The 23,674-nt window shown below is 45.8% G+C and overlaps 1 protein-coding gene across 1 annotated transcript in view; it reads right to left on the bottom strand.

Annotated features, from left to right (window-relative positions):
- The window catches only part of NSG2 (neuronal vesicle trafficking associated 2), a 126,237-nt gene extending 103,234 nt beyond the window's left edge, over positions 1 to 23,003 (bottom strand). The window contains exons 1-3 of the mRNA XM_073575239.1: positions 22,857 to 23,003; positions 22,439 to 22,590; positions 10,156 to 10,272 (exon numbers count right to left, since the gene is read on the bottom strand). Coding sequence (XP_073431340.1) covers positions 10,156 to 10,272; positions 22,439 to 22,567 — 246 coding nt within the window. The 5' untranslated portion in view covers positions 22,568 to 22,590; positions 22,857 to 23,003. The remainder of the gene's footprint in view (positions 1 to 10,155; positions 10,273 to 22,438; positions 22,591 to 22,856) is intronic.
- Positions 23,004 to 23,674: the final 671 nt, after the last annotated feature.

The raw sequence follows: 23,674 nt of genomic DNA, 5'->3' as shown, positions 1-23,674 counted from the left end.
CCTTGTCAACTGCTCTGTGTAATCCCGCCCCCACCACTGATAAGCAGCTTTCTGTCAATGAACAGTGTACACAGAAAGCTGTTAATCAGCGGAGTGGGAGGAGTTATGCAAGGCTAAGCATTCTGACCACTGCTAGATCTGCAGCACGTGGCACGTCACTGAAATCAGGATCTCAGCTTCGACATCATGCTGTTCTCTGATTAGATATTAAAAACCTGCTGACAAATTCCTTTTAAAAGCAAAATGTAAAAATTGAAGGTATTATTAGAAAATGTTTCGGTCTTTTCAGACTACAGTGAGGCTATTCCCATAACGGCTTATGATTTTACTGTGTGCAAAACTCATCTCAAATGAAAAAGAAAATATTCAAATAGTCCTAATTAATATTTTTTAACATTTTGTGTCTATAACTAGAGATGAGCGAACCCGAACAGTAAAGTTCAGCGTCCGTATTGAACACCTACTGTTCAGGCAGTGACACCGAACACAGACTTTACCATGAAGTCAGTGTTACTGTTCAGGTTCTGCCCCCCCCCCCGAACACTGGGCAGTAGTTGGGCTGTCACGTGCATGACAGCGTGGAACACTGATTCTGATCAATGGTAAAATCATTACCACAGGTCAGATAGCCATGGTTCCTACATGGTCAAATCACAGCGTGAGCACGCAGCCATGATCAGAGGTATAAAGTTTACCTCCAGTCACTGGCATCAGCTTATGGGACTGCTACTCCCGTTAGCCTATGCCTGCTGCCACTAATAACAGTGAGAGTAGGAATGGCTGATTTGAGTATTCATCAGCTGGCTCCTGCTCTGTAAATAAATAATTAAAAAAAGAACAGCGTGGGTTCCCCTGTATTTGTATAACAAGCAAAGCAAAACTCACATCTGGGGGCTGCAACCCTTGGCCGTCAGTTTCAGCAAGGCTGGTTATCAAAAATAGAGGGGTCCCAATGCTGTTTTTTAGATTAATTAAATAAATAAATAAAATGGCATCGAATCCCCCCTATTTTTGACAACTAACCTTGCCTTGCAAAAGCACACAGCTGGGGGCTAGTATTCTCAGGCTGGTAAGGGGCTATAGATATTCCCCCCAGCCTTAAAACAGCAGCCCACAGCTGACCAGAAAAGGTGCATCTATTAGTGTCATGTCGGACGCTGTTCACACCACAGCGTCCGGCAGGCAGAGGTAGTTCCACCTCCAGCCACTATAGCCTCAGTGGCGCCGGCTTGATCTTCAGGCTCGCGGGGGTTAATCCTGCTGGAGACCAGGTTGGAAGGTTAGTCACGCCCACGGTCTTTAAATAGTCATACTGGCATATGGGCGTCGCCGATTATAGCTTGTGTTTCATACCAAGTGGTTCCGGTCTGGAGTGGAGGTGTGGCAGAGAGAGAGAGATTCGTATCTGGTGTCGTATGATCCGTCATTATCCTTTCTCCTTCCCATATTTGTGTTTAGTTGTGCCCTGTTCACATTACTGTATATTCCTGTGTGTGTGCGGCGCAGTGCAGTTTAAGTTCTCCCTGTCTGTCATTATTTGTGTGGGAGCTTTGGTGGTGTGACTCCTCACTGGGTGAAGGGTGGAGGGTTAAGTGCAGGGCTGAGCAGGAGATAAGGAAAGGTCGAGGCTCAGGCATTTGCACCTTCAGCAAAAACCCTGGGTTGAGGGTCAGACAGGGTTTTCCCTAGTTATAGGGACATCACAGGGGCCTGGGAATTACAGCCTTAGTTGAACTAAGCCCCCGTGACATTATAATGGGCCCACATTTTTTCAGGAGTCCATGGATCCATTAGATTCCATAACCCGCCAGTTGGCGGCGCTGTCCTTACAGGTCTCCGAGTTGAAAGGGGCAGTTCAGCAGCAGGGCCTGGTAGTAGCAAAGGTGCAAACGGCATCTGCAGGTATCGGTGCAGAGCCGAAGTTTCCACTGCCAGAACGATTTTCAGGCGATCGCAGCAAATTTGTCATATTTCGGGAGGCCTGCAAATTATACTTCCGCATGCGGCCAATATCCTCAGGTAATGAGGCCCAGCGAGTAGGGCTGGTGTTGTCATTACTGAATGGTGACCCCCAAGCATGGGCATTTTCCTTACCAGCTGACTCTGCTACATTTCATTCGGTCGATAATGTTTTTTCTGCCCTCGGGCTCATTTACGATGACCCTGACCAACTGGCTCTAGCGGAATCTAAAATCCGCGCCCTCCGCCAGGGGGAGCGCTTGGCAGAAGACTATTGTTCGGAATTTCGCCGCTGGGCTGTAGACACACAGTGGAATGACCCAGCACTGCGGAGCCAGTTTATTCATGGGGTATCAGGGAGGGTGAAACAAGCCCTCCTGATGTATGAGACTCCGGCATCACTGGAGTCTGCCATGAGTTTGGTGATACGTATTGATCGCCATTTTCGTCAGGGGGCACAGGAGACGCTACCTCTGGGGGAAAACAGAGGTGCAGGTGTGGTTGAAGTAGATGAGTCCCCTGAACCTATGCAGATTGCTGGCGTGGCACAGGTTCAGCCTCGCTCTCCGGGATTCCGGAAGCCCGGAGCATGTTTCTACTGTGGTAAAGGAGGTCATTATGTTAACGTTTGCCCGGTACTACCCAAGAGGGTCACACCGGCGGAAAACTGTTAAGCTCAGAGGGTATGGAGGAGACCCAACTGAGCGTATGCATATCCTCCATGATGGTATCTCAATGTATGCTACCTGCCAAGGTTATTATCGCCGGCAGAGAGCTACCTATATCAGTGTTTGTGGATAGCGGTTCCGCCACCAATCTCATAGATGAGGAGTTTGCACACACCGCCGGGTTTAAGATCGAAAAACTTCCTCATCCCATACAGGTGGTGACCATTAATGCTGTTCCCCTCCCTCAAGGGGAGATTACTGAGTTTGTGGCAGAGGTGAAACTCCACATTGGGGTCCTACATTCTGAGTCGGTTACATGTAGGGTCCTCCGTAATCTCCCAGCTCAAATGGTCCTGGGTTTTCCATGGCTGTCCAGGCACAACCCGGTAATTGATTGGAAAACTCAGGACATAGTACAATGGAGTGGTTTCTGCCAAGACAATTGCTTGGCCACATGTGTGTCCGCCGTGACGCCCAGCCTGCCGGAGGCTTTGCAGGATTTCGCGGATGTTTTCTCTGAGAAGGGTTGCTCAGAACTGCCTCCACATAGAGCCTATGACTGTGCGATTAGGTTAAAACCCGGGGCCAAATTACCTAAGGCCAGGATGTTTAATATTTCTGGTCCTGAGAGACAAGCTCTGAAAGACTACATCGCGGAGAGTCTGAGCAAAGGTCACATCCGGCCTTCGTCCTCGCCTGTAGCCGCGGGGTTTTTCTTCATTAAGAAGAAAGATGGGGGGTTACGCCCGTGTCTGGATTTCCGAGAGTTAAACCAGATTACTATCCGTGATCCCTACCCAATGCCGTTGATCCCGGATTTGTTCAACCAGGTAGCGGGGGCGAAATGGTTTTCCAAGCTGGACCTCAGGGGGGCGTATAACCTCATAAGGGTCCGTCAGGGGGATGAGTGGAAGATGGCGTTTAACACTCCTGAGGGTCATTTTGAGAGTCTGGTTATGCCGTTTGGGTTGACCACCGCGCCTGCCGTTTTCCAACATTTTATTAATGATGTATTTGCTCATGTCCTGGGGAGATTTGTGATTGTATACCTGGATGATATCCTCATTTATTCTAGCGATCGGGACACTCATTTGGAGCATGTTAGGCAGGTGTTACAGTTGCTCCGGGAGAACCAGCTCTATGCTAAGCTGGAAAAATTTTTATTTTTTGTCCAGGAGTTGCCCTTTTTGGGATATATTGTGTCCGCAGCCGGTTTTAAAATGGACACCGCTAAGGTGCAAGCGGTGCTGCAATGGGAGAGGCCGGAGAGTCTGAAAGCACTCCAGCGGTTCCTTGGGTTTGCGAATTATTATAGGAAATTTATAAAACACTTTTCGACTGTCGCCAAACCGCTCACGGACATGACAAAAAAGGGTGCCGATCTGGCGAACTGGCCTGAGGTGGCTATACGTGCATTTGAGCGTCTGAAGAATAGTTTTGCTTCAGCCCCCATTCTGGTGCAACCAGATGTGTCTAAACCTTTTGTGGTAGAGGTTGATGCGTCGGAGGTGGGAGTGGGGGCAGTACTGTCTCAAGGCTCGTCCTTGAGCGAGATGCATCCATGCGCCTACTTCTCCAAGAAGCTGTCGCCGGCCGAACGGAATTATGATATCGGCAACAGGGAGTTGTTGGCCATCAAACTGGCTTTTGAGGAATGGCGACACTTCTTGGAGGGGGCGGCTCACCAGGTCACAGTTATCACCGACCATAAGAATCTGCTCTACCTGGAGTCGGCCAAGCGTCTGTCTCCTAGGCAGGCTCGCTGGGCATTGTTTTTTACTCGTTTCAATTTTCTTGTGACGTACCGTCCCGGGGCTAAAAACACCAAGGCGGATGCTTTGTCTAGGTGTTTTCCGGGGGGAGAACCTCGGGAAGAGCCGGTACCCATCCTCCAGAAAGGGGTAGTGGTCTCGGCTCTCACAACTGAGGTAGAGGCGGAGATTGCCGAGGCCCAAGAGGAGGTACCACCAGGTCTTCCCGCCAACAAATCATTTGTACCCCTGCATCTTCGGCTTAAGGTGTTGAAGGAACACCACGATTCGGTACTGGCTGGTCACCCAGGGGTGAAGGGCACCTTAGAGCTGGTATCGCGTCGTTTCTGGTGGCCCAAAATCTGGCAGGACGTGGTCTCGTACGTGGCAGCTTGCATCACGTGCGCTAGGGCTAAGTCACCCCGAACCCGTCCTGCTGGCACGCTACAGCCTCTGGGGGTACCCAATAGGCCATGGACAGAAATCTCCATGGATTTTATCACTGACTTGCCAGCCTCGGCAGGGAACACGGTCATCCTGGTGGTGGTTGACCGTTTTTCAAAGATGGCGCATTTTGTGGCGTTGTCCTCTTTGCCCAATGCTAAGACGTTGGCTCAGGTATTTGTGAAGGAGGTGGTCAGACTCCACGGAGTACCGTCTGACATAGTATCTGATAGGGGTACGCAATTTGTGACGAGGTTTTGGAAAGCTTTTTGCTCAAGGTTGGGGATCAAGTTGTCACATTCATCGGCGTTTCATCCACAGTCTAATGGACAAACTGAGCGCATGAACCAAAATCTAGAACAGTATTTACGATGCTTTGTGTCCGACAACCAGGAGGAGTGGTCTACTTTCCTTCCTCTGGCCGAATTCGCGTTAAATAATCACCGCCAAGAGTCATCAGGAGAGTCTCCATTCTTTTGTGTGTACGGTCAACATCCTCAGTTTTGTACCTTACGTCAGGGTGACTCCGGGGGTGTCCCGGAGGAGGATCAGCTAGGAGCCCAATTGTCATCAGTCTGGAGGCGGGTGAAACAGCGTTTGTTGAGCATGAGTGCCAGGTACAAACGGGTGGCTGACAGTAGACGCGTGCCAGGTCCGGACCTGTGTGCGGGTGAATGGGTGTGGTTAGCTACGAAGAACATAAAACTCAAAATCCCATCTTTAAAACTGGGTCCAAGGTTTATTGGGCCTTTTAGGATTTCTGCCATCATTAACCCAGTGGCTTATCGGTTGGAACTTCCTGTGGTGTACAGAATACATAACGTTTTTCACATGGCTTTATTGAAAAAGGTGGTAGGCTTGGTGGACACGACGCCGATGCCACCTCCAGTCATGGTGGATGGCGATTTAGAGTTCGAGGTCGCCAAGGTAGTGGACTCTCGAGTAGTACGCCGTACTCTTCAGTATTTGGTGCACTGGCGGGGGTATGGTCCGGAGGAGAGGTCTTGGGTTTCAGCCTCAGACATACATGCGGATCGCTGGTCAGTTCTTTTCACCGTCGTCATCCGGACAAGCCGGGTCCTATGAGTCTTGAGGGCCCTGGGGTCCCTTGTAGAAGACGGGGTACTGTCATGTCGGACGCTGTTCACACCACAGCGTCCGGCAGGCAGAGGTAGTTCCACCTCCAGCCACTATAGCCTCAGTGGCGCCGGCTTGATCTTCAGGCTCTCGGGGGTTAATCCTGCTGGAGACCAGGTTGGAAGGTTAGTCACGCCCACGGTCTTTAAATAGTCATACTGGCATATGGGCGTCGCCGATTATAGCTTGTGTTTCATACCAAGTGGTTCCGGTCTGGAGTGGAGGTGTTGCAGAGAGAGAGAGATTCGTATCTGGTGTCGTATGATCCGTCGTTATCCTTTCTCCTTCCCATATTTGTGTTTAGTTGTGCCCTGTTCACATTACTGTATATTCCTGTGTGTGTGCGGCGCAGTGCAGTTTAAGTTCTCCCTGTCTGTCATTATTTGTGTGGGAGCTTTGGTGGTGTGACTCCTCACTGGGTGGAGGGTGGAGGGTTAAGTGCAGGGCTGAGCAGGAGATAAGGAAAGGTCGGAGGCTCAGGCATTTGCACCTTCAGCAAAAACCCTGGGTTGAGGGTCAGACAGGGTTTTCCCTAGTTATAGGGACATCACAGGGGCCCGGGAATTACAGCCTTAGTTGAACTAAGCCCCCGTGACAATTAGATGCGCTAATTCTGGTGCTTCGCCCGGCTCTTCCCACTTGCCCTGTAGCAGTGGCAAGTGGGGTAATATTTGTGGGGTTGATGTCACCTTTATATTATTTGGTGACATCAAGCCCACGTAAATGAAATGGAGAGGCTTCTGTAAGACATCTATCCATTACTAAACTTATAGTTATATTGTAATTAAAGACACAGCCAGAATAAAGTATTTTATTTGAAATAAATACAAAACACACTTTTCCTTTTTTTATTTAAAAATAACTCACCTAACGCCTTATTCCACTGAATCCCTCATCTCCTGTAATAAAACAAAAATGTTATAAAACAACAATATCCTTCACCTGTCCATCGTTCTGTCCCATGCAATAATCCATGTCTGGGGATTAATAGTTTTCAACCTGGACGGTGCTAAGATGCGACCGTCCAGGCTGAGAACTATTGATGAATGAGTTGTTGTGAGCGCAGCATCAGTGACTAGCGGTGGTGTCATTGAGGTTACTTCTTGTCACAAAGGTTGTGTTCCCAACTGGGCTGAACTACAGTAACCTCGGTGAGATTCCCTTTAGCACAGTGAGAAAGTCTCACTGTGCAGAGGCGCAGTTCACCAGTAGAATTTCACTGTGGTGAATTTGAACTGTGGTGAACTTGCTTCTGCACCATGACACTTTTTCTCATGGTGCTAGTGGGGATTGCACCAAGGTCACCACAGTTCAGCCCAGGAACGCAGCCTCAGTGACTGGCAGTAACCTTGATGACATCACCGATGGTCACTGATGCTGCAGCTCATTCACCAGTGGTTCTTAGCCTGGACGGTCGTATATTGGCACCGTCCACATTGAAATCTATCTCCAGACATGGATTATGATGTGGGACAAAACCATGGACAGGTGAGGGATATTGTTGGTTTCTTATTTTTGTTTTATTACTGGAGATGAGTGATTCGGTGAAATTAGGTGTTAGGTGAGTATAACTGTGTTTGTTATTTTTAAATAAAAATGGAAAAATGTTTTTTTATTTCAAATAAAAGACTTTATTCTTGCTGTGTTTTTATTTACAATTCAACTATAGGATTAGTAATGGATAGGTGTCTTAGAGACGCCTCTCCATTACTAAGCCGTGGGCTTGATGTCACCAGACAATACAAAGGTGACAACAACCCCACAAATATGAACGCAACTTGCCACTGCTACAGGGAAGACCTGGGCAAAGCGCCAGAATTTGTGCATCGAATAGATGCCCCCTTTTTGGGCAGCTGTGGACTGCTAGTTTTAGGCTGGGGGGAAAAATATCCATGGCTCCTTACCAGTCTGAGAATACCAGCCACCAGCTGTCTGCTTTAGCAAGGCTGGTGTTCAAAAATGGAGGGGACCACATGCCGTTTTTTAAAATTATTTATCTAAATAATTAAAAAACATTGTGTGGACCCCTCTTTTCTTGATAATCAGCCTTGCTAACACTGACAGCTGAGGGTTGCAGCCCCCAGCTGTGAGTTTTGCCTGGCTGGTTATCAAAAATACAGGGGAACCTATGACTTTTTTATTATTATTTCTTTAGAAATGCTCTCGCCGCATGCTTTCGCTGTTATTAGCGGCAGCAAGCATAGGCTGATGGGAGTAGTAGTCCCCTCAGCTGACGCCAGTGAACGCAGGGAAACTTTACACCTCCGATCACAACTGCAGGCTCACCCTGTCATTTGACAGCGTGTGACCGGTGGCTGTCTGACTGTCAGTAATGATTTTACCGCCGATCAGAAGCAGGGTTTGCCGCGCTGTCATGCACATGGCAGTGCAACAAACACCCAATGTTCAGGGGGCCAAATCTGAACAGTAACATGGACTTCCTAGTGAAGTCAGTGTCCGGTACCCGTGCCCAAACAGGAGGTGCTCGGTATGGATGGTGAATTTTACTGTTTGGGCTCGCCCACCTTATCCCTAAGCTTTATTTAATGGCACCTGCAGACAGACAACATTTTTAAACCATCTATGCAAAAGGATTTGGTGCTACATATCAGAAAAACAGGATGCCAATCAATAAAAAATATATCACGAATAATCACTGTAAGTTACATAGTTATTAAGGATGAATTGTGACCAAGTTGAACCAGCCTGCAAACAGTTTATTTCTTTACTAGCTGAAGAGCCCGGCGTTTTCTGGGCATAGTAACTAACTGTGGTTAGTTATAACAAATTATAATGATTATATTGCACATAAAAACTGTGCATCTAATCCTATCCTGTGTGATACTGACTGCTGAGCCGTGTATCTAATCCTATTCTGTGTGATACTGTCTGCTGAGCCGTGTATCTTATACTATTCTGTGTGATACTGTGTGCTGAGCTGTGTATCTAATCCTATCCTGTGTGATACTGTCTGTATCTATTCCTGTCCTGTGTGATACTGACTGCTGAGCTGTGTATCTAATCCTATCCTGTGTGATACCGTCTGCTGAGCCATGTGTCTAATCCTCTCCTGTGTGATACTGACTGCTGAGCTGTGTATCTAATCCTATCCTGTGTGATACTGACTGCTGAGCCGTGTATCTAATCCTATCCTGTGTGATACTGGGCTCCCTCTGCAGTCTTTGTCAGAGGGTGGTCTGGTTGGCAAGGTAATAAATTGTGTTGTTTCCAGCTTTACAGAAGGAAGATAACACCATAGAAATGATAAGAATAATAGGCCTCAGTTACCATAACTGTCTACAAAGAAAACTGTTGCTGATAGCAACCAATCACAGCTCATATTTCTTCTTTTAAACAGCTCTGGGACAGCGTGGCGAGTTTTGAGTGGCGAGTTTTGTGTTTCAACTTTTATGTGGCGAGGTTGGTGTATGTGCGGTGAAATGTGTGCTGAGGGTGGTATATGTGTTGCAGCCCGTGGTAGTGTGTGGCGCATTTTGTGTGTGTCTTCATATCCCCGTGTGTGGTGAGTATCCCATGTCAGGGCCCCACCTTATCAACTGTATGGTATATATTCTTTGGCGCCATCGCTCTCATTCTTTAAGTTCCCCATTGTTCACATCTGGCAGCTGTCAATTTGCCTCCAACACTTTTCCTTTCACTTTTTCCCCATTACGTAGATAGGGGCAAAATTGTTTGGTGAATTGAACCGCGCGGGGTTAAAATTTCACCTAACAACATTGCCTATGACGCTCTCGGGGTCCAGACGTGTGACTGTGCAAAATTTTGTGGCTGTAGCTACGACGGTGCAGATGCCAATACATACACTTTTTCCTCATTATGTAGATAGGGGTAAAATTGTTTGGTGAAATGGAACACGCGGGGTTAAAATTTTGCCTCACAACATAGCCTATGACGCTCTCGGGGTCCAGACGTGTGACTGTGCCAAATTTTGTGGCTGTAGCTGCGACAGGGCGGATGCCAATCCCGGACATACATACGTACATACACACCCACAAGGAGCTTTATATATTAGATTTAAAAGTTTTTACATTTTGTGAAAAACAAAATTAAAAAGAATAATTTTCACCAAATAGAATTTTTAAACTTTGGACTAAAAAAAATAATTTTCAGAATCATCTGTACCAATCAAGCAACTGGAACTAAGGTAATCACAGACAAGAGTAGAGATACAGTACCTTTAACCTCTCAGTCACCCCATCCGTGAAGCTCACAGTGAACTCTGCAATTTTTGGCACTCTAATTTTCTTGTTCTTTTGTTCCGACTGATACTCTGTCCTTGTCTTGACAACCACCTAAAATACATCCGAATGTTAGAAATTTCAAGATCATGGTGTAGACCACTAGAACTTTTTCCATATTTGTATTCTATTAAAGGTTTAGTTTGGTTAGTACAACAGCTTTTCTTAGAAGGGTGCCCCTGAAAAGAATCTCTGGCTCATTGTCCAATCTATTAAAGGGAACCTGTCAGCAGTTTTGGCCGATATAAGATACGGCCACTGCCTTTCAGGGCTTATATACAGTATTCTATAATGCTGTAAATAAGACCCCGGTCTGACCTGAAAGATAACAAAAATAAGTTTTATTATGCTCACCGGGGGGGGGGGCGGTCCGGTGAGGTCCAGTCCGATGGGTATCGCAAGTCCGGGTCTGGCACCTCCCATCTTCTTGTGACGCGACGCCCTCCTGCTTTAGTCATCACTCCCTGGCATCGTGCTCCTGCACTGGTGTACTTCTCTGCCCTGTTAAGGGCAGAGCAAAGTACTGCAGTGTGCAGGCGCTAGGAAAGGCCAGAGAGGCCCAGTACTTTGCTCTGCCCTCAACAGGGCAGATAGGTACGCCTGCACAGGAGCACGATGCTGGGGAGCAATGAAGCAAGCAGGAGGGCGGTGGTGCTAGAAGATGGGAGGCGCCGGACCTGCAACATCTATCAGATCGGACCGCCCCCCAGGGTGAGTATAATAAAACTTATTTTTGTTATATTTTTGTTATCTTTCAGGTCGGACAGGGGGCTTATCTACAGCATTACAAAATGCTGTAGATAAGCCCTGAAAGGCAGTGGCCATGTCTTATAGCGGCCAAAACAGGTGACAGGTTCCCTTTAAAATAGGTTTTCTTAAACTTTTATGGTATTTCCATCATACTATAGATGAATGATAATGTGATTGGTGAAGATCACACGTCTAAAATCCTAATCCATTGGCAGAATTTAGGGGACCCTAAAGAGTTGTGCACAGAAGAGGAATCGATTGAAGAAAATGCAGTGCATATCCGTTGCTTTCCTCATTGAAATCTGTTGGAGTTCCAAAAGCAGCCAAGCTCTTTTGATTGCCAATTGTAACAACCCATACAATAATTTACTACAGTATTAATGGAAATTAGTGAACGGTGTAAAAATTTAAATGATGATAAATCAACAGTGGAATACATCCAATATATAATTTATATTATAATTCAACAAATAAAACTTTAAAGGTGAAATCCAGTTAAAATTATTCTTCTGCAAACTAAGTACATATAACTTAGAAATACGTATCTGATTTTTGTCAGGATTTCAGATATCCCACCACACAGATTCATTTTGTTAAATAGTGATATATTGCAAAATCTTTACACTAAATATATGTAAAGGGGGAAACAAACCAATAAAACAGGGTCGTGGAGGTAAAAAATGCTATCATACCTAAGTCCGCACAAGGAATTCCCAATGAAAATACCAATCTTTTTTAACTCACAATATCAGACTAAATCAATAGTAAAAATCCAACATAAATCATTCATTCAGATCATTTGTAATATTCTATAAAGACTTTCCGAACCATACTTAAATTCACACAAGAAATTATGGTAAATACAATGATCTGAGAGGGCCATAATTTTCGTATTTCTTCTTTAGTCTAGTCAGTGAAAACTGGAATAACAGTACTCTGATTTTTCCATGATGAAGGTCAGGTAGTAGCGCTCCGATACACTGACAAGCCTTCCCAACATGGTTTCTCTTCTGTACCAGTGTTATGATATAGCAAAGGGTGAAAGAGGAAGTTACCAAGCACATTCTAGCTTTTTTACAGTACAAAAATCCTGGGTAGAGGATACAGATGAGTAAAGGGTCAGGAGGTACTAGAATAAAATGAAGAGCTGGAACAAACTACTCTGATTTACGGTACTTTGCCCTTCCCACCATTCCACTGCCTTGCAATCAGCACTGCAAGGTTGTAGGAAGAGGGCGCGCAATACTACTTCCCAGGTAATCAGGACCTGAAACTTTCTATCACCATGCATAGCAAAGTAAATCCTGAAGATCAGAAACTAGACAAACTGAGTTCCTGATCTGTCTCCCTGTCATCCTTTAAGGGGGCTATCCCATGAATAAAGTACATTTTAATTACTACATCTTGGAATAGAAAGAAGTTCCACAATCGGATGTGTTAAAAAAAAATGTTCCTGAGCTGAGATAATCTTATAAATGTGTCCCTGCTGTGTACTGTGTAATGGCTGTGTCTGACTGTACAGGAATATGGTCTGATCATACCACAGCTCCTGGGGAGAGGAGTATGCAAAACATTTCACTGTCCGTTTTTAAGCCCCTTAGTGACAGAGGCAATTTGCAGCTTAATGACCGGGCCAATTTTTACAATTCTGACCACTGTCACTTTATGAGGTTATAATAACTCTGGAATGCTTCAACGGATCCCACTGATTCTGAGATTGTTTTGTTTTTTTTCATGACATATTGTAGTTCATGGTAGTGGTAAAATTTCTTCGATATGACTTGCGTTTATTTATGGAAAAAAAACGGAAATATGGCGAAACATTTTTTTAATTTCACAACTTTCAATCTTTTAATTTTTATCCCCTTAAATTGGAGAAATATGTCACCCAAAATAGTTAATAAATAACATTTCCCACATGTCTACATGTCTACTTTACATCAACACAATTTTGGAAACAAATTTTTTTTGTTAGGAGGTTAGAAGTTGACCAGTGATTTTTACAACAAAATTTACAAAACCATTTTTTTTAGGGACCACATCACATTTGAAGTCACTTTCAGGGGCGTACATGACAGAAAATACCCAAAAGTGAAACCATTCATAAAAACTACACCCCTCAAGGTGCTCAAAACCACATTCAAGAAGTTAATTAAGCCTTTACTTGCTTCACAATAACTGAAGCAATGTGGAAGGAAAAAATGAACATTTAACTTTTTTTCTCAAACATTTTACTTCAGAACCAGTTATTTTTTATTTTCACAAATGTAAAAAGGGAAAATGAACCACAAAATGTGTGCAATTTCTCCTGAGTACGCTGATACCCCATATGTGGGGGTAAACCACTGGGCACACGGCAGAGCTCGAAAGGGAAGGAGCATCGTTTGACTTTTTCAATGCAGAATTGGATGAAATTGAGATCGGACACCATGTCACATTTGGAGGGCCACTGATGTGCCTAAACAGTGGAAACCTCCCAATTCTAACTCCAACCATAACCCCTACACACCCCTAACCCTAATCCCAACCCTAACCATAACCCTAACCACAACCCTAACCCAAACACTCCCCTATCCCAAATCCCAACCCTATCCACAACCCTGACCCCAACACACCCCTAACCCTAATCCCAACCCTAACCATAACCCTAACCACAAACCTAATCCTCACACCCCTAACCCTACTCAAAACCCTAACCCTAATCCCAACAATAACCCTAATCCCAACTGTAACCGTAATCCAAACTCTAAACCTAACCCCAACTCTAGCCCCAACCCTAACCCTAACTTTAGCTCCAACCCTAATCCTAACTTTAGATCCAACCCTAACCCTAACTTTAGCCTCAACCCTAACCCTAAATTTAGCCCCAACCCTAATCCTAACCCTAACTTTAGCCCCAACCCTAACCCTAACTTTAACCCCAGCCCTAACCCTAATTTTAGCCCCAACCCTAACCTTAAGTTTAACCCATCTCAGTTTAGCCCAACTCTAACCCTAATGGGAAAATGGAAATAATTTTTTTTATTTTATTATTTTTCCCTAAGAGGGTGATGAAGGGGGGTTTAATTTACTATTTTTTTTATTTTGATCACCGTGATAGGGTTTACCACAGTGATCAAAATGAACCAATAGGAAAAAATCTATTATTGCCTGGTGCCAGCCGGCAGATCTCGGCGGGCGCACTGCGCATGCGCCCCCCCATTTTCTCCCTGAAGAAGCCGGCATCCTGGGGGGACTTCAGGGGGGCCTGCAGGGACAATGGAGGTACCGGGGGTGATCGGGGGACCCTATTTCTCCTCTGATGCGCGATCAAATCAGAGGAGAGAGAAATTAAATGGAAAATCTGACTTTTTTTGCGGTTGCCGTTATTCTGTTAATGACGGTGGATTGCAACACCGGGGTCGGTTAAAACCGACCTGAATCATGTTCTCTGGTGTCCCGGCTACCCCCAGCAGCCGAGACCCTGGAGAAATTCTGACACTGGGGGGCGCTATAACTTTAAACCTCAGTGACGTTAAAAAGCAGTGCTGTGGTTTAAGTACCCTTAATTGCAGTTGTGAAAAGGCGTATTGGCGGTTGTTAAGGGTTTAAGCAATGTTTTCTTCTTATTATTATTATTACAAGATCTATTGCTTAAAATTTTTGACTAAAATGTACTGTGATAGTGGGAAAACCCCTTTAAGCAAGAACCTAGTACAGTGACTTGCTAAAATATTAACCCCCTTGGCATTTTTCGTGTTTTGCTACCTCACAACCTGGAATTTTACAGTTTTTTTGAAGGTTTGCATCAGTTCATGCAAAGAACATGCCCACAACTGAGAACATTTGGTTTTCTTCATATTGTGAAGCAAACAAATAAGACAAAATAATTGAAAACTTCAGACTTGGATAATGAGTCTCTATAAGTTTTTCACATCTTACCACTGGGATTTTTGACAGTTCCTCAAGGCAAATGTCATGATCAAGGATGGGCTTTGTCTTTGGCCCGTCCTGGTCAGACAGGGGTTAATTGTTTCTGCCACTCTCTGGTAGAGGCGGCTATTTAACGCTCACTTGACCTAGGTCCGGTGTCAGTTATACTCCTGCCCTCGGCTGAGTTAGTTGACCTCATGCGTACGTGTGCCTTGTGCCTGATATCTTGCTTGCTTGTTTGGTTTTGATCCAGTTCTGTCCCTGTGACGAGTTCTGCCTGTCCCTCTTGTACTGCGCTACCTCTCTGTGTATGACCCTCTGCCTGTGACTTGACTGTTCTCTGCTCATTCCTCTGGTACCGCACAGCCCTCTCCGTGTACGAACCCTCACTTGTCTGACCTGTGTTTTCCTCTACTACAGTTTCCCTGCAGCAGGTGCATTACATCATCTGCAGCAGTAGGACGCTAAGCCCCCCCCCTGCAGTCACATGATTTAGGTCCTGGGACTCCTTACTATTTTCAGTGCCGCAGGTCCTGTCTGCTTGAACCGTCACTACTGTATTGGACCCCGCGCTCTCCCATAGTGGGGGTAAGTCACCCTGCTCGGCGTGGCAGTTTGCCGACGATGACAGGGTCCTGACATTTGAGTCCTGACTTTATAACTGACCGTTACCATTTTTTTTCTCTGCTCCCTTTCTCCTGTGTGTGTGATGGATCCTATGCATGCTGTTTCTGAGCAGGTAAAGCACCTGACTCAGATGTCTCAGAGACTCCTGGGGGAACAACTCACCCTGGCTCAGTCTCAGCAGTTGATCGCTGACACTGTGCAGGGGGTTTTATCATCGGGGGCTCGGGATGTTACATTAAGTTCCCCTGAGTTTCCGGTTGAGTTACCAGATACCTTTTCTGGAGATAAAAGGGAATTCAAAGTGTTCAAGGAGGGCTGTAAGCTTTTTTTTTCATTGAGACCACACTCTTCTGGGGATGAAAGTCAGAGAGTGGGGGTCATTATGTATCTGTTAAGGGGAGCTCCCCAGGCTTGGGCTTTCTCCCTTCCGACCACTGCCCCTGAGCGTATGACTGTGGATGCATTTTGTGAGGCCCTGGGGCATATTTATGATGAGCCTGATCGGATGCGTATGGCTGAGGACAGGGTGATGAGTGTGTGCCAGGGGAAACACTCAGCCGAGTGGTTTTGCTCAGAGTTCAGACACTGGGCTGCTGAGGTCTGCTGGAATGATGCCGCCCTCCGGGGTTTGTTCCGTAGAAGCCTGTCTGAACGTCTGAAGGATGCCTTGGCTCTCCACCCTCCGCCTGATTCCCTGAAGGACGCTATGACACAAGCCGTCCGAATGGATCGCAGGCTGTGGGCCAGGGGAGTGATGCAGATTGAAACCCCGTTATTTTACCAAGGAAGGGGAGCCATTCCTACATTGGAAACCATGGATATGGGAACCATCGACGTCAAGGAGAAAGAAAAGAGACAACAGCGCTTGAGAAAATGTTGTTTTCACTGTGGTGATTCCGGACATTGGAAAAAGGATTGCCCCTTTTTCATATTTCTTACAGAGGAGTTTCTCCTTAAAGTGAGTTCCTTGCACCAGGAACATATTTCATGCTTTGTTATGGACAACCTGCCTGCGGGACTGGTGTTGGGGTTCCCCTGGTTACAATTACATAATCCAGTGATTAATTGGGAATCTCGGGACATTGTTAAATGGGGTCCCTATTGTTCTGAAAAATGTCTTGCTACTGTGTCTGTGTCGTCCGTGGGTCTGGAAGGTATTCCGGAGTACCTAAAAGACTATATGGACTTTTTCTCCGAAAAAGAGGCTGAGGTTTTACCACCACACCGCCCATTTGATTGTGCCATTGACCTGGTTCCAGGTGCTAAATTGCCCAAGGCCCGCTTGTATAACCTTTCAGGTCCCGAACGGGCTGCTATGAAGGAATACATTTCTGAGAGTCTCTGTAAGGGACACATTCATCCTTCTGTCTCTCCCGTGGTGGCGGGGTTCTTTTTCGTAAAGAAAAAAGATGGTGGTTTACGCCCATGCCTCGATTTTCAAGAGTTAAATAAGATAACTGTGAGAAATACGTATCCCCTCCCACTTATTCCTAGTTGTCCGGAGCTAAGTGGTTTTTGAAATTAGATCTACGGGGAGCGTATAACCTTATCTGAGTCCGGGAAGGAGATGAGTGGAAAACTGCTTTTCTCACTACTGAAGGGTTGTTTGAAAATTTGGTCATGCCTTTCGGTCTGACCGATGCTCCAGGGGTCTTCCAAAATTTCATAAATCACGTGTTCTCTGATTTTATTGGATGTTTTATGGTGGTGTATTTGGCTGACATACTGATCTACTCTCCTGAGAAACAGGCTCAGATTGGTCATATTTGAGCAGTCCTCCAAAGGCTTCGGGAGAACTGTCTCTTTGCTAAACTAGAGAAATGTTTATTTTTTGTACAGGAACTGTCTTTTCTGGGGTTCATTTAGGTCCATCAAGTTAGATTGTCTTGTTGGAAGATGAACCTCCGTCCCAATCTCAAATCACTGACAGACTGAAACAGACTTTGCTCAAGAATATTCCTGTATTTCGCACCATCCATCTTCCCCTTGACCTGTACCATTTTCCCTGTCCTTGCTGCCTAAAAATATCCCCAAAACATGATGCTGCCACCACTATGTTTCACTGTGGGGATGGTGTTCTTGGGTTGATGAGCTGTGTTGGTTTGGCGTCAGACAAAAAGTTCATTTGTGATGTCATTTGGCCACAGCACCTTCCTCCTTCCTTTTTCTGCCCACTCTTCCATGTCTATAGAGTGTACGGCTTATTGTGACCGTATAGACTGGTACTGCAGTCTGTGCTTAGGAACTCTGCAGTTCTTTCAGGGTTACCTTTTGTCTCTGTGCTGCCTCTCTGATTAATGTGCTCCTTGTTTGAGCTGAGAGTTTTGGTGAGTGACCCTCTCTTGGCAGGTTTCTTGATGTACAATGTTCTTTCCATTTGATGATAATGGATTTGATGGTACTCCTGGGGATCATCAGAGATTGGAATATTTTTTTATAACCCAATCCTGACTTGTACTTCTCAACAACTTTGTATCTGACTTGTTTGGAGATCTCCTTGGTCTTCATGCCATTATTTGGTTAGTTGTGCCTCTTGCTTAATGGTGTTGCACCTCTGTGGTCTTTTAGAAAAGGTGTGCGTATACTGACAGACCATGTTACACTTAGATAGACACTTAGGCCGGAGTCACACTACAGCGAGATACGGCCGAGTCTCTCAGGTTAAAACCAAGCTCTGGCACCGTCACTCCGGAGCGGAGCGTGCATCTCCATGTATTGCTGTGCGGCTGTGCTGCGCCAGAGCTTGGTTTTAACCTGCGAGACTCGGCCGTATCTCGCTGTGTGTGATCCCGGCCTTAGGTCAAATTCCTTTAACTAAGCATGTGACTTATGAAATTAATTACTTGCATCAGAAATTTTAAGGGGCTTCATCGTAAAAGGGGTGAATACATATGCACATGCCAATTTTCAATTATTTGATCTCTTAATGTAATTTATGCCTATATTTTTCCCACTTCACTTCACCAACTTAGACTATTTAGTGCTGATGAATCACACACAAATCGCCTTACAAAAATATTTAAACACAGGTTTTAATGTAACAAAATAGGTAAAAAGCCAAAGGGGATGGATACTTTTGCAAGCCACTCTAATACTAATATGGGAAATTCTTAACTGCTAGTAACCTGTTTTTCAGAGCACTTACTTCTGAGAAATCAACAATTAGCATCATTAAATACATCCAGCCATATAAAAATAAACCTATTAATAAATAATCATTACAATGATGCACATCTGCTTTCACATCACAACAGCTACTGTATGTCATACTTAAGATACACATTAGACAAAAGCCGTCCGAACTTGCCAATAACAGTAGAATTGGACAACCACCTAAGGTGCATGGAGTATAGCCAACTCTCCCTTGACAGATAATGTCAGGGAAAAGAAAGATCTGCCCAAGAGAATTTCATTGGTTACGTGTTTGCCTGTGTATGACACTTATTGGGGCACAGTAGTGGGAACTTTTATGAAATAATCTTCTAGTTTTTGTTTCTTTCCTAGCAATCACTTGTTGTGCGTTTTCATTCCTGTCATCCTGGCCATAATTATTTATATTTTTTTCAGTTAAAATAGCTTAGAAAGTACAGAAAAGTTCCTGCAGTTACCACTAGGTGGCACTTGCGTTCACGTTAAAAAAAATGTATGTAGTATGCTCCTAGCTCCCTCTAGTGGTAGCCATAGGCAGCTTCAATTTTATAATTTAGCTGTGGGAACTCTTGAGTTCTGAAGCAAAAAAAGCTTCTTCACTTGCTATAAAGATATCTCAAGAAATTAATAATTTTAGAAAACCTTGGATTGAAAAAAAGGTAGGAATTTACAACCAAACACTGGGGATTTACAAATCACCAATTCATTCCACTGGATTCATTTGAAACTGCATGGTGCCAGTCAATAGCGTAGCTACCGGGGGTCAGAGGGGGTGGTGGCCCCGGGCCCCGAGCTCTGAGGGGCCCACTGAGCTACGCTACTGTAACTGTATCGGTGTGCACAGCGCGCCCATATAGTTACATTCTGTGGCAGAGCAGGGAGAATCGATCTCCCTACTCTGCCGCCCAGACGCTTTGGGCCCCTGAGAAGGAGGTGGGGGGCCCCGATGCCAGCAATGGGCCCCCACCTCACAGCCAGCAACGTCATCCTGAGCTTTTCTGTGCGCACAGGACCTGTGATGAGGTCACAGGAGGGGCGGAGTCATGGGGTCACATGATCAGGGGCTTCAGCACAGGGCTCTGTCTGCTGTGCTGGTTGCCATGGTGCTGGATGAGGTAAAGTACTTTTCTGTGTGCGGGGTCAGGATCGGTTTACAGGGTGGATGTAGCAGAGCTGTGTGTGTATGAGGTGTACAGAGCGGAGCCGTATGTGTAGAAGGTGTACAGAGCAGAGATATGCATGTATGAGGTGTACAGAGGAGCGGAGCCGTGTGTGTATGGGGTGAGCAGAGCTGTTTGTGTACGGAGCGGAGCCAAGTGTGTACGGGGTGTACAGAGCAGAGCCGTGTGTGTAGAAGGTGTACGGAGCAGAGATATGCATGTATGAGGTGTACAGAGGAGCAGAGCCGTGTGTGTATGGGGTGAGCAGAGCCGTTTGTGTACGGAGCGGAGCCAATTGTGTACGGGTCGGGGTGTACAGAGCAGAGCCGTGTGTGTACGGGGTGTACAGAGCAGAACCGTGTGTGCGGCGTGTACGGAGTGGAGCCGTGTGTGCAAGGTGTATGGATTTGAGCCATATGTGTACGAGGTGTATGGTGCGGAGCCGCGTGTGTACGGGGTGTACGGAGTGGAGCCGCGTGTGTGCGGAGCAGAGCTGTGTATGTACAAGGTGTACAGAGCGGAGTCAGTTGTGTACAAGGTGTACGGAGTGGAGCCGCATGTGTACAGTGTGTACGGAGCAGAGCCATGTGTGTATAAGGGGTGTGGAGCAGAGCCGTGTGTGTATAGGGGGTATCAGGTGCAGTAATAGGGACACATATGGCAGCAGCGGCTCAGCATAGGCGTATCAGGTGCAGTAATGGGGACATATACGGCAGTAGCGGCTCAGTATTGGGGTATCAGGTGCAGTAATAGGGACACATACAGCAGCAGTGGCTCAATATTGGGGTATCAGGTTCAGTAATAGGGACACATACGGCAGCAGCGGCTCAATATTGGGGTATCAGGTGCAGTAATAGGGACACATACGGCAGCAGCGGTTCAGCATTGGGGTAACAGGTGCAGTAATAGGGACACATACGGCAGCAGTGGCTCAATATTGGGGTATCAGGTGCAGTAATAGGGACACATACAGCAGCAGTGGCTCAATATTGGGGTATCAGGTGCAGTAATAGGGACACATACGGCAGCAGTGGCTCAGCATTGGGGTATCAGGTGCAGTAATAGGAACACATACGGCAGCAGCGGCTCAGCATTGGGGTATCAGGTGCAGTAGTAGGGACACATACGGCAGCAGCGGTTCAGCATTGGGGTATCAGGTGCAGTAATAGGGACACATACAGCAGCAGCGGCTCAGTATTGGGGTATCAGGTGCAGTAATAGGGAAACATATGGCAGCAGCAGTGGCTCAGCATTGGGGTATCAGGTGCATTAATAGGGACACATACGGCAGCAGCAGCTCAGCACTGGGATATCAGGTGCAGTAATAGGGACACATACGGCAGCAGCGGCTCAGCATTGGGGTATCAGGTGCTGTAATAGGGACACATACAGCAGCAGCGGCTCAGCATTGGGGTATCAGCAGGATGATGGGTTTGTGCAGGTTGGGAATACATGGTGATGGGGCTGGAATTTGAGAAGTGAAACGTGTCGTTGTTGTATTCTCTGTAGCCGAGTCCTGGCTGGAGGAGTTGTCATGTTGGTCTGGGCCAGATGTAAAAGACGTGAAAAGTGACCGATTCCATTAGAAAGAACATCAGCGGTAAGACACCAACTATACCTGTGCAGTAATCACATATGTTTTGTAGGACTGGTATTTACCGCTGATCATATTGCGGTAATATCCATGTTGGTGTTTATATAGGGATTATTTTCAGTAACAGCGCAGTCATCTACATCCACTATTAGGGGGCGTCACCGAGTTGTAATCAAAGTTACCTAGTTAGGGGCCCACTCAGAAGTTTTGCCCCCCCCCCCGAACCGAAATCCTAGCTACGCCTCTGGTGCCAGTTTTTAAATACAGAATATTTTTTCTGTGCAGGAGGGACAATGATACAATATATTTTTAGTATTCTTGTGTGTGGATGAAATGGGCTGTAAATACATCAGCGTGTTTCTGTGGCTTATCAGATTAGCAATGCAACAAAATAAAGAATTGTAAAGATAATACTCTGTATGCCTTATCACTGCAGTCCTATGTGATACTTTTGGTAATCCATCATATATCCTTTGTGGCGGAAATTAATTATGAATATATAGCATGAAATATATAGCAATTATGCTTCACCCAACAGACTTCCTATAAGCTGACTGCTCTAGAATCTCTGGTATACAAGGGCAACGATCACGCAGGTAGATGGAACCTGGGTCCCTTGTGCACCATATATGCTCATCTGTAAAGCCGACATGAATGCACGGCCAATTTAATGGCACTTACACAGAGGAGGCAATGAAGTTGACAGATTGATGGGATTTACAGTGATTCCAAATATAAAGGATGGTCTAGACCTTAGATTTGAAAACATCCATTCACTAAAATCTCCGCTATACAAGGGCAACGATCACGCAAGTAGATGGAACCTGGGTCCCTTGTGCACCATATATGCTCATCTGTAAAGGCGACATGCCTGAGCAGCACTGCCACCGACATGTATCCACGGCCAATTGAATGGCACCTACATAGAGGAGGCAATGAAGCTGACAGATTGATGGGATTTACAGCTATTCCAGATATAAAGGAAGGTCTAGACCTTAGATTCGAGAACATCCATTCATAAGATTACCTTCTCAGGGGCAGAGAACTGCAGATGATTTACATCCAAGGGTGTGATCAGAGGCACCGTCTGAAATCCATCTTCACCAGAGGGATCCTTACTGGTTTTGTCACTCAGATTACTCCCCAGCTTCACCATTCTTTATTCCTCTGCTTTCAGACCTGGTAAATGAGGAGATGAATAGAAAACGACATACCTGTGAAATGAATGGAGATGGGCAGACCACATCACAAAGCTAAAAGGATGCCAAGACCATGTTACGCGCGGTGCCTTACGGGAACAGTCAGAGCCTATATGTTGTACTAGAAGATGGATGTACATGTATGTGTATGTGCAGGCATTCTATCACTGTGCAGCCAGGGAGTGTCTCTTGATACAAAGCTGGCTAACAATGACTTGCTGGTTAATTGTAGGTACCAATACTCACAGTTAAACGCCTTTCTTCTGTCTCTAAGGCCAGGCTTGACGAGGAAGGAGCAGCGAGCCCTGTCTGTGGTGCTGATGCAGACAATGCTACTAGAACGGCGGCTTCTATAAGCTACTAGAGGGGAATAAGGCGCCTATTGCAGTACATGCTTCCTGCGGCACTCAGACTGGAGCTGCTGCACTATTCACCTGTACACTGGCGCCATCTGGTGTTCAAAAAGAAGAACTGCAACAGTTTATTTCAACCACTACATACACAAAACCTCTGAGGCAGCAACGCCCCCTAGAGGAAAAACTGGAGCATTATTTATTTGCATTTCCTTTGTCTTTTCTAGTAAAGTGTTTTTGTGGGATATAACAAGTATAAATAACGACTATGGAACGTAGAATAAAGTTTTTAGTCCTGCATATTGAGGCAAGGGTAAGAAATATGCCTAATGTTTCCTTGGAGATGTAATTAATAGCTGAGGCACTGAGGACTTCAGAGAAGAAAGGCAACATAGACGCCTACCAACAGACAAGAGGAGGTCGGGTTGTTTGCCACAGTTCAGACTGGCAATGAGAGAGGATTGCTTGCAGAATGGGAGAGGAGGAATATCCAAATACTTGCCCAGAAGGATTGACATTTTCTGAAAATAGTTCTGCCTGGAGAATCAATGGGAATGGATGGAGACACAGGTGCAATGCAATGTGCAGCTTTTTGCACTACCTGGCTGCACAGAATTCAAAGCTCAGCTTTAGGGGAATTCAGCTCCTTCTACATAGATATGAAAACACATTGAGAAATTAAAGGGACTGTCCATTAAAAGCAAGTTATGG

This window comes from Dendrobates tinctorius, unplaced genomic scaffold, assembly GCF_039654945.1.
Source record: "Dendrobates tinctorius isolate UK_male_01 unplaced genomic scaffold, ASM3965494v1 ptg000043l, whole genome shotgun sequence".
In the NCBI taxonomy this organism is placed as follows: Eukaryota; Metazoa; Chordata; class Amphibia; order Anura; family Dendrobatidae; genus Dendrobates; species Dendrobates tinctorius.
This window is presented reverse-complemented; position numbering and strand designations above follow the sequence as displayed.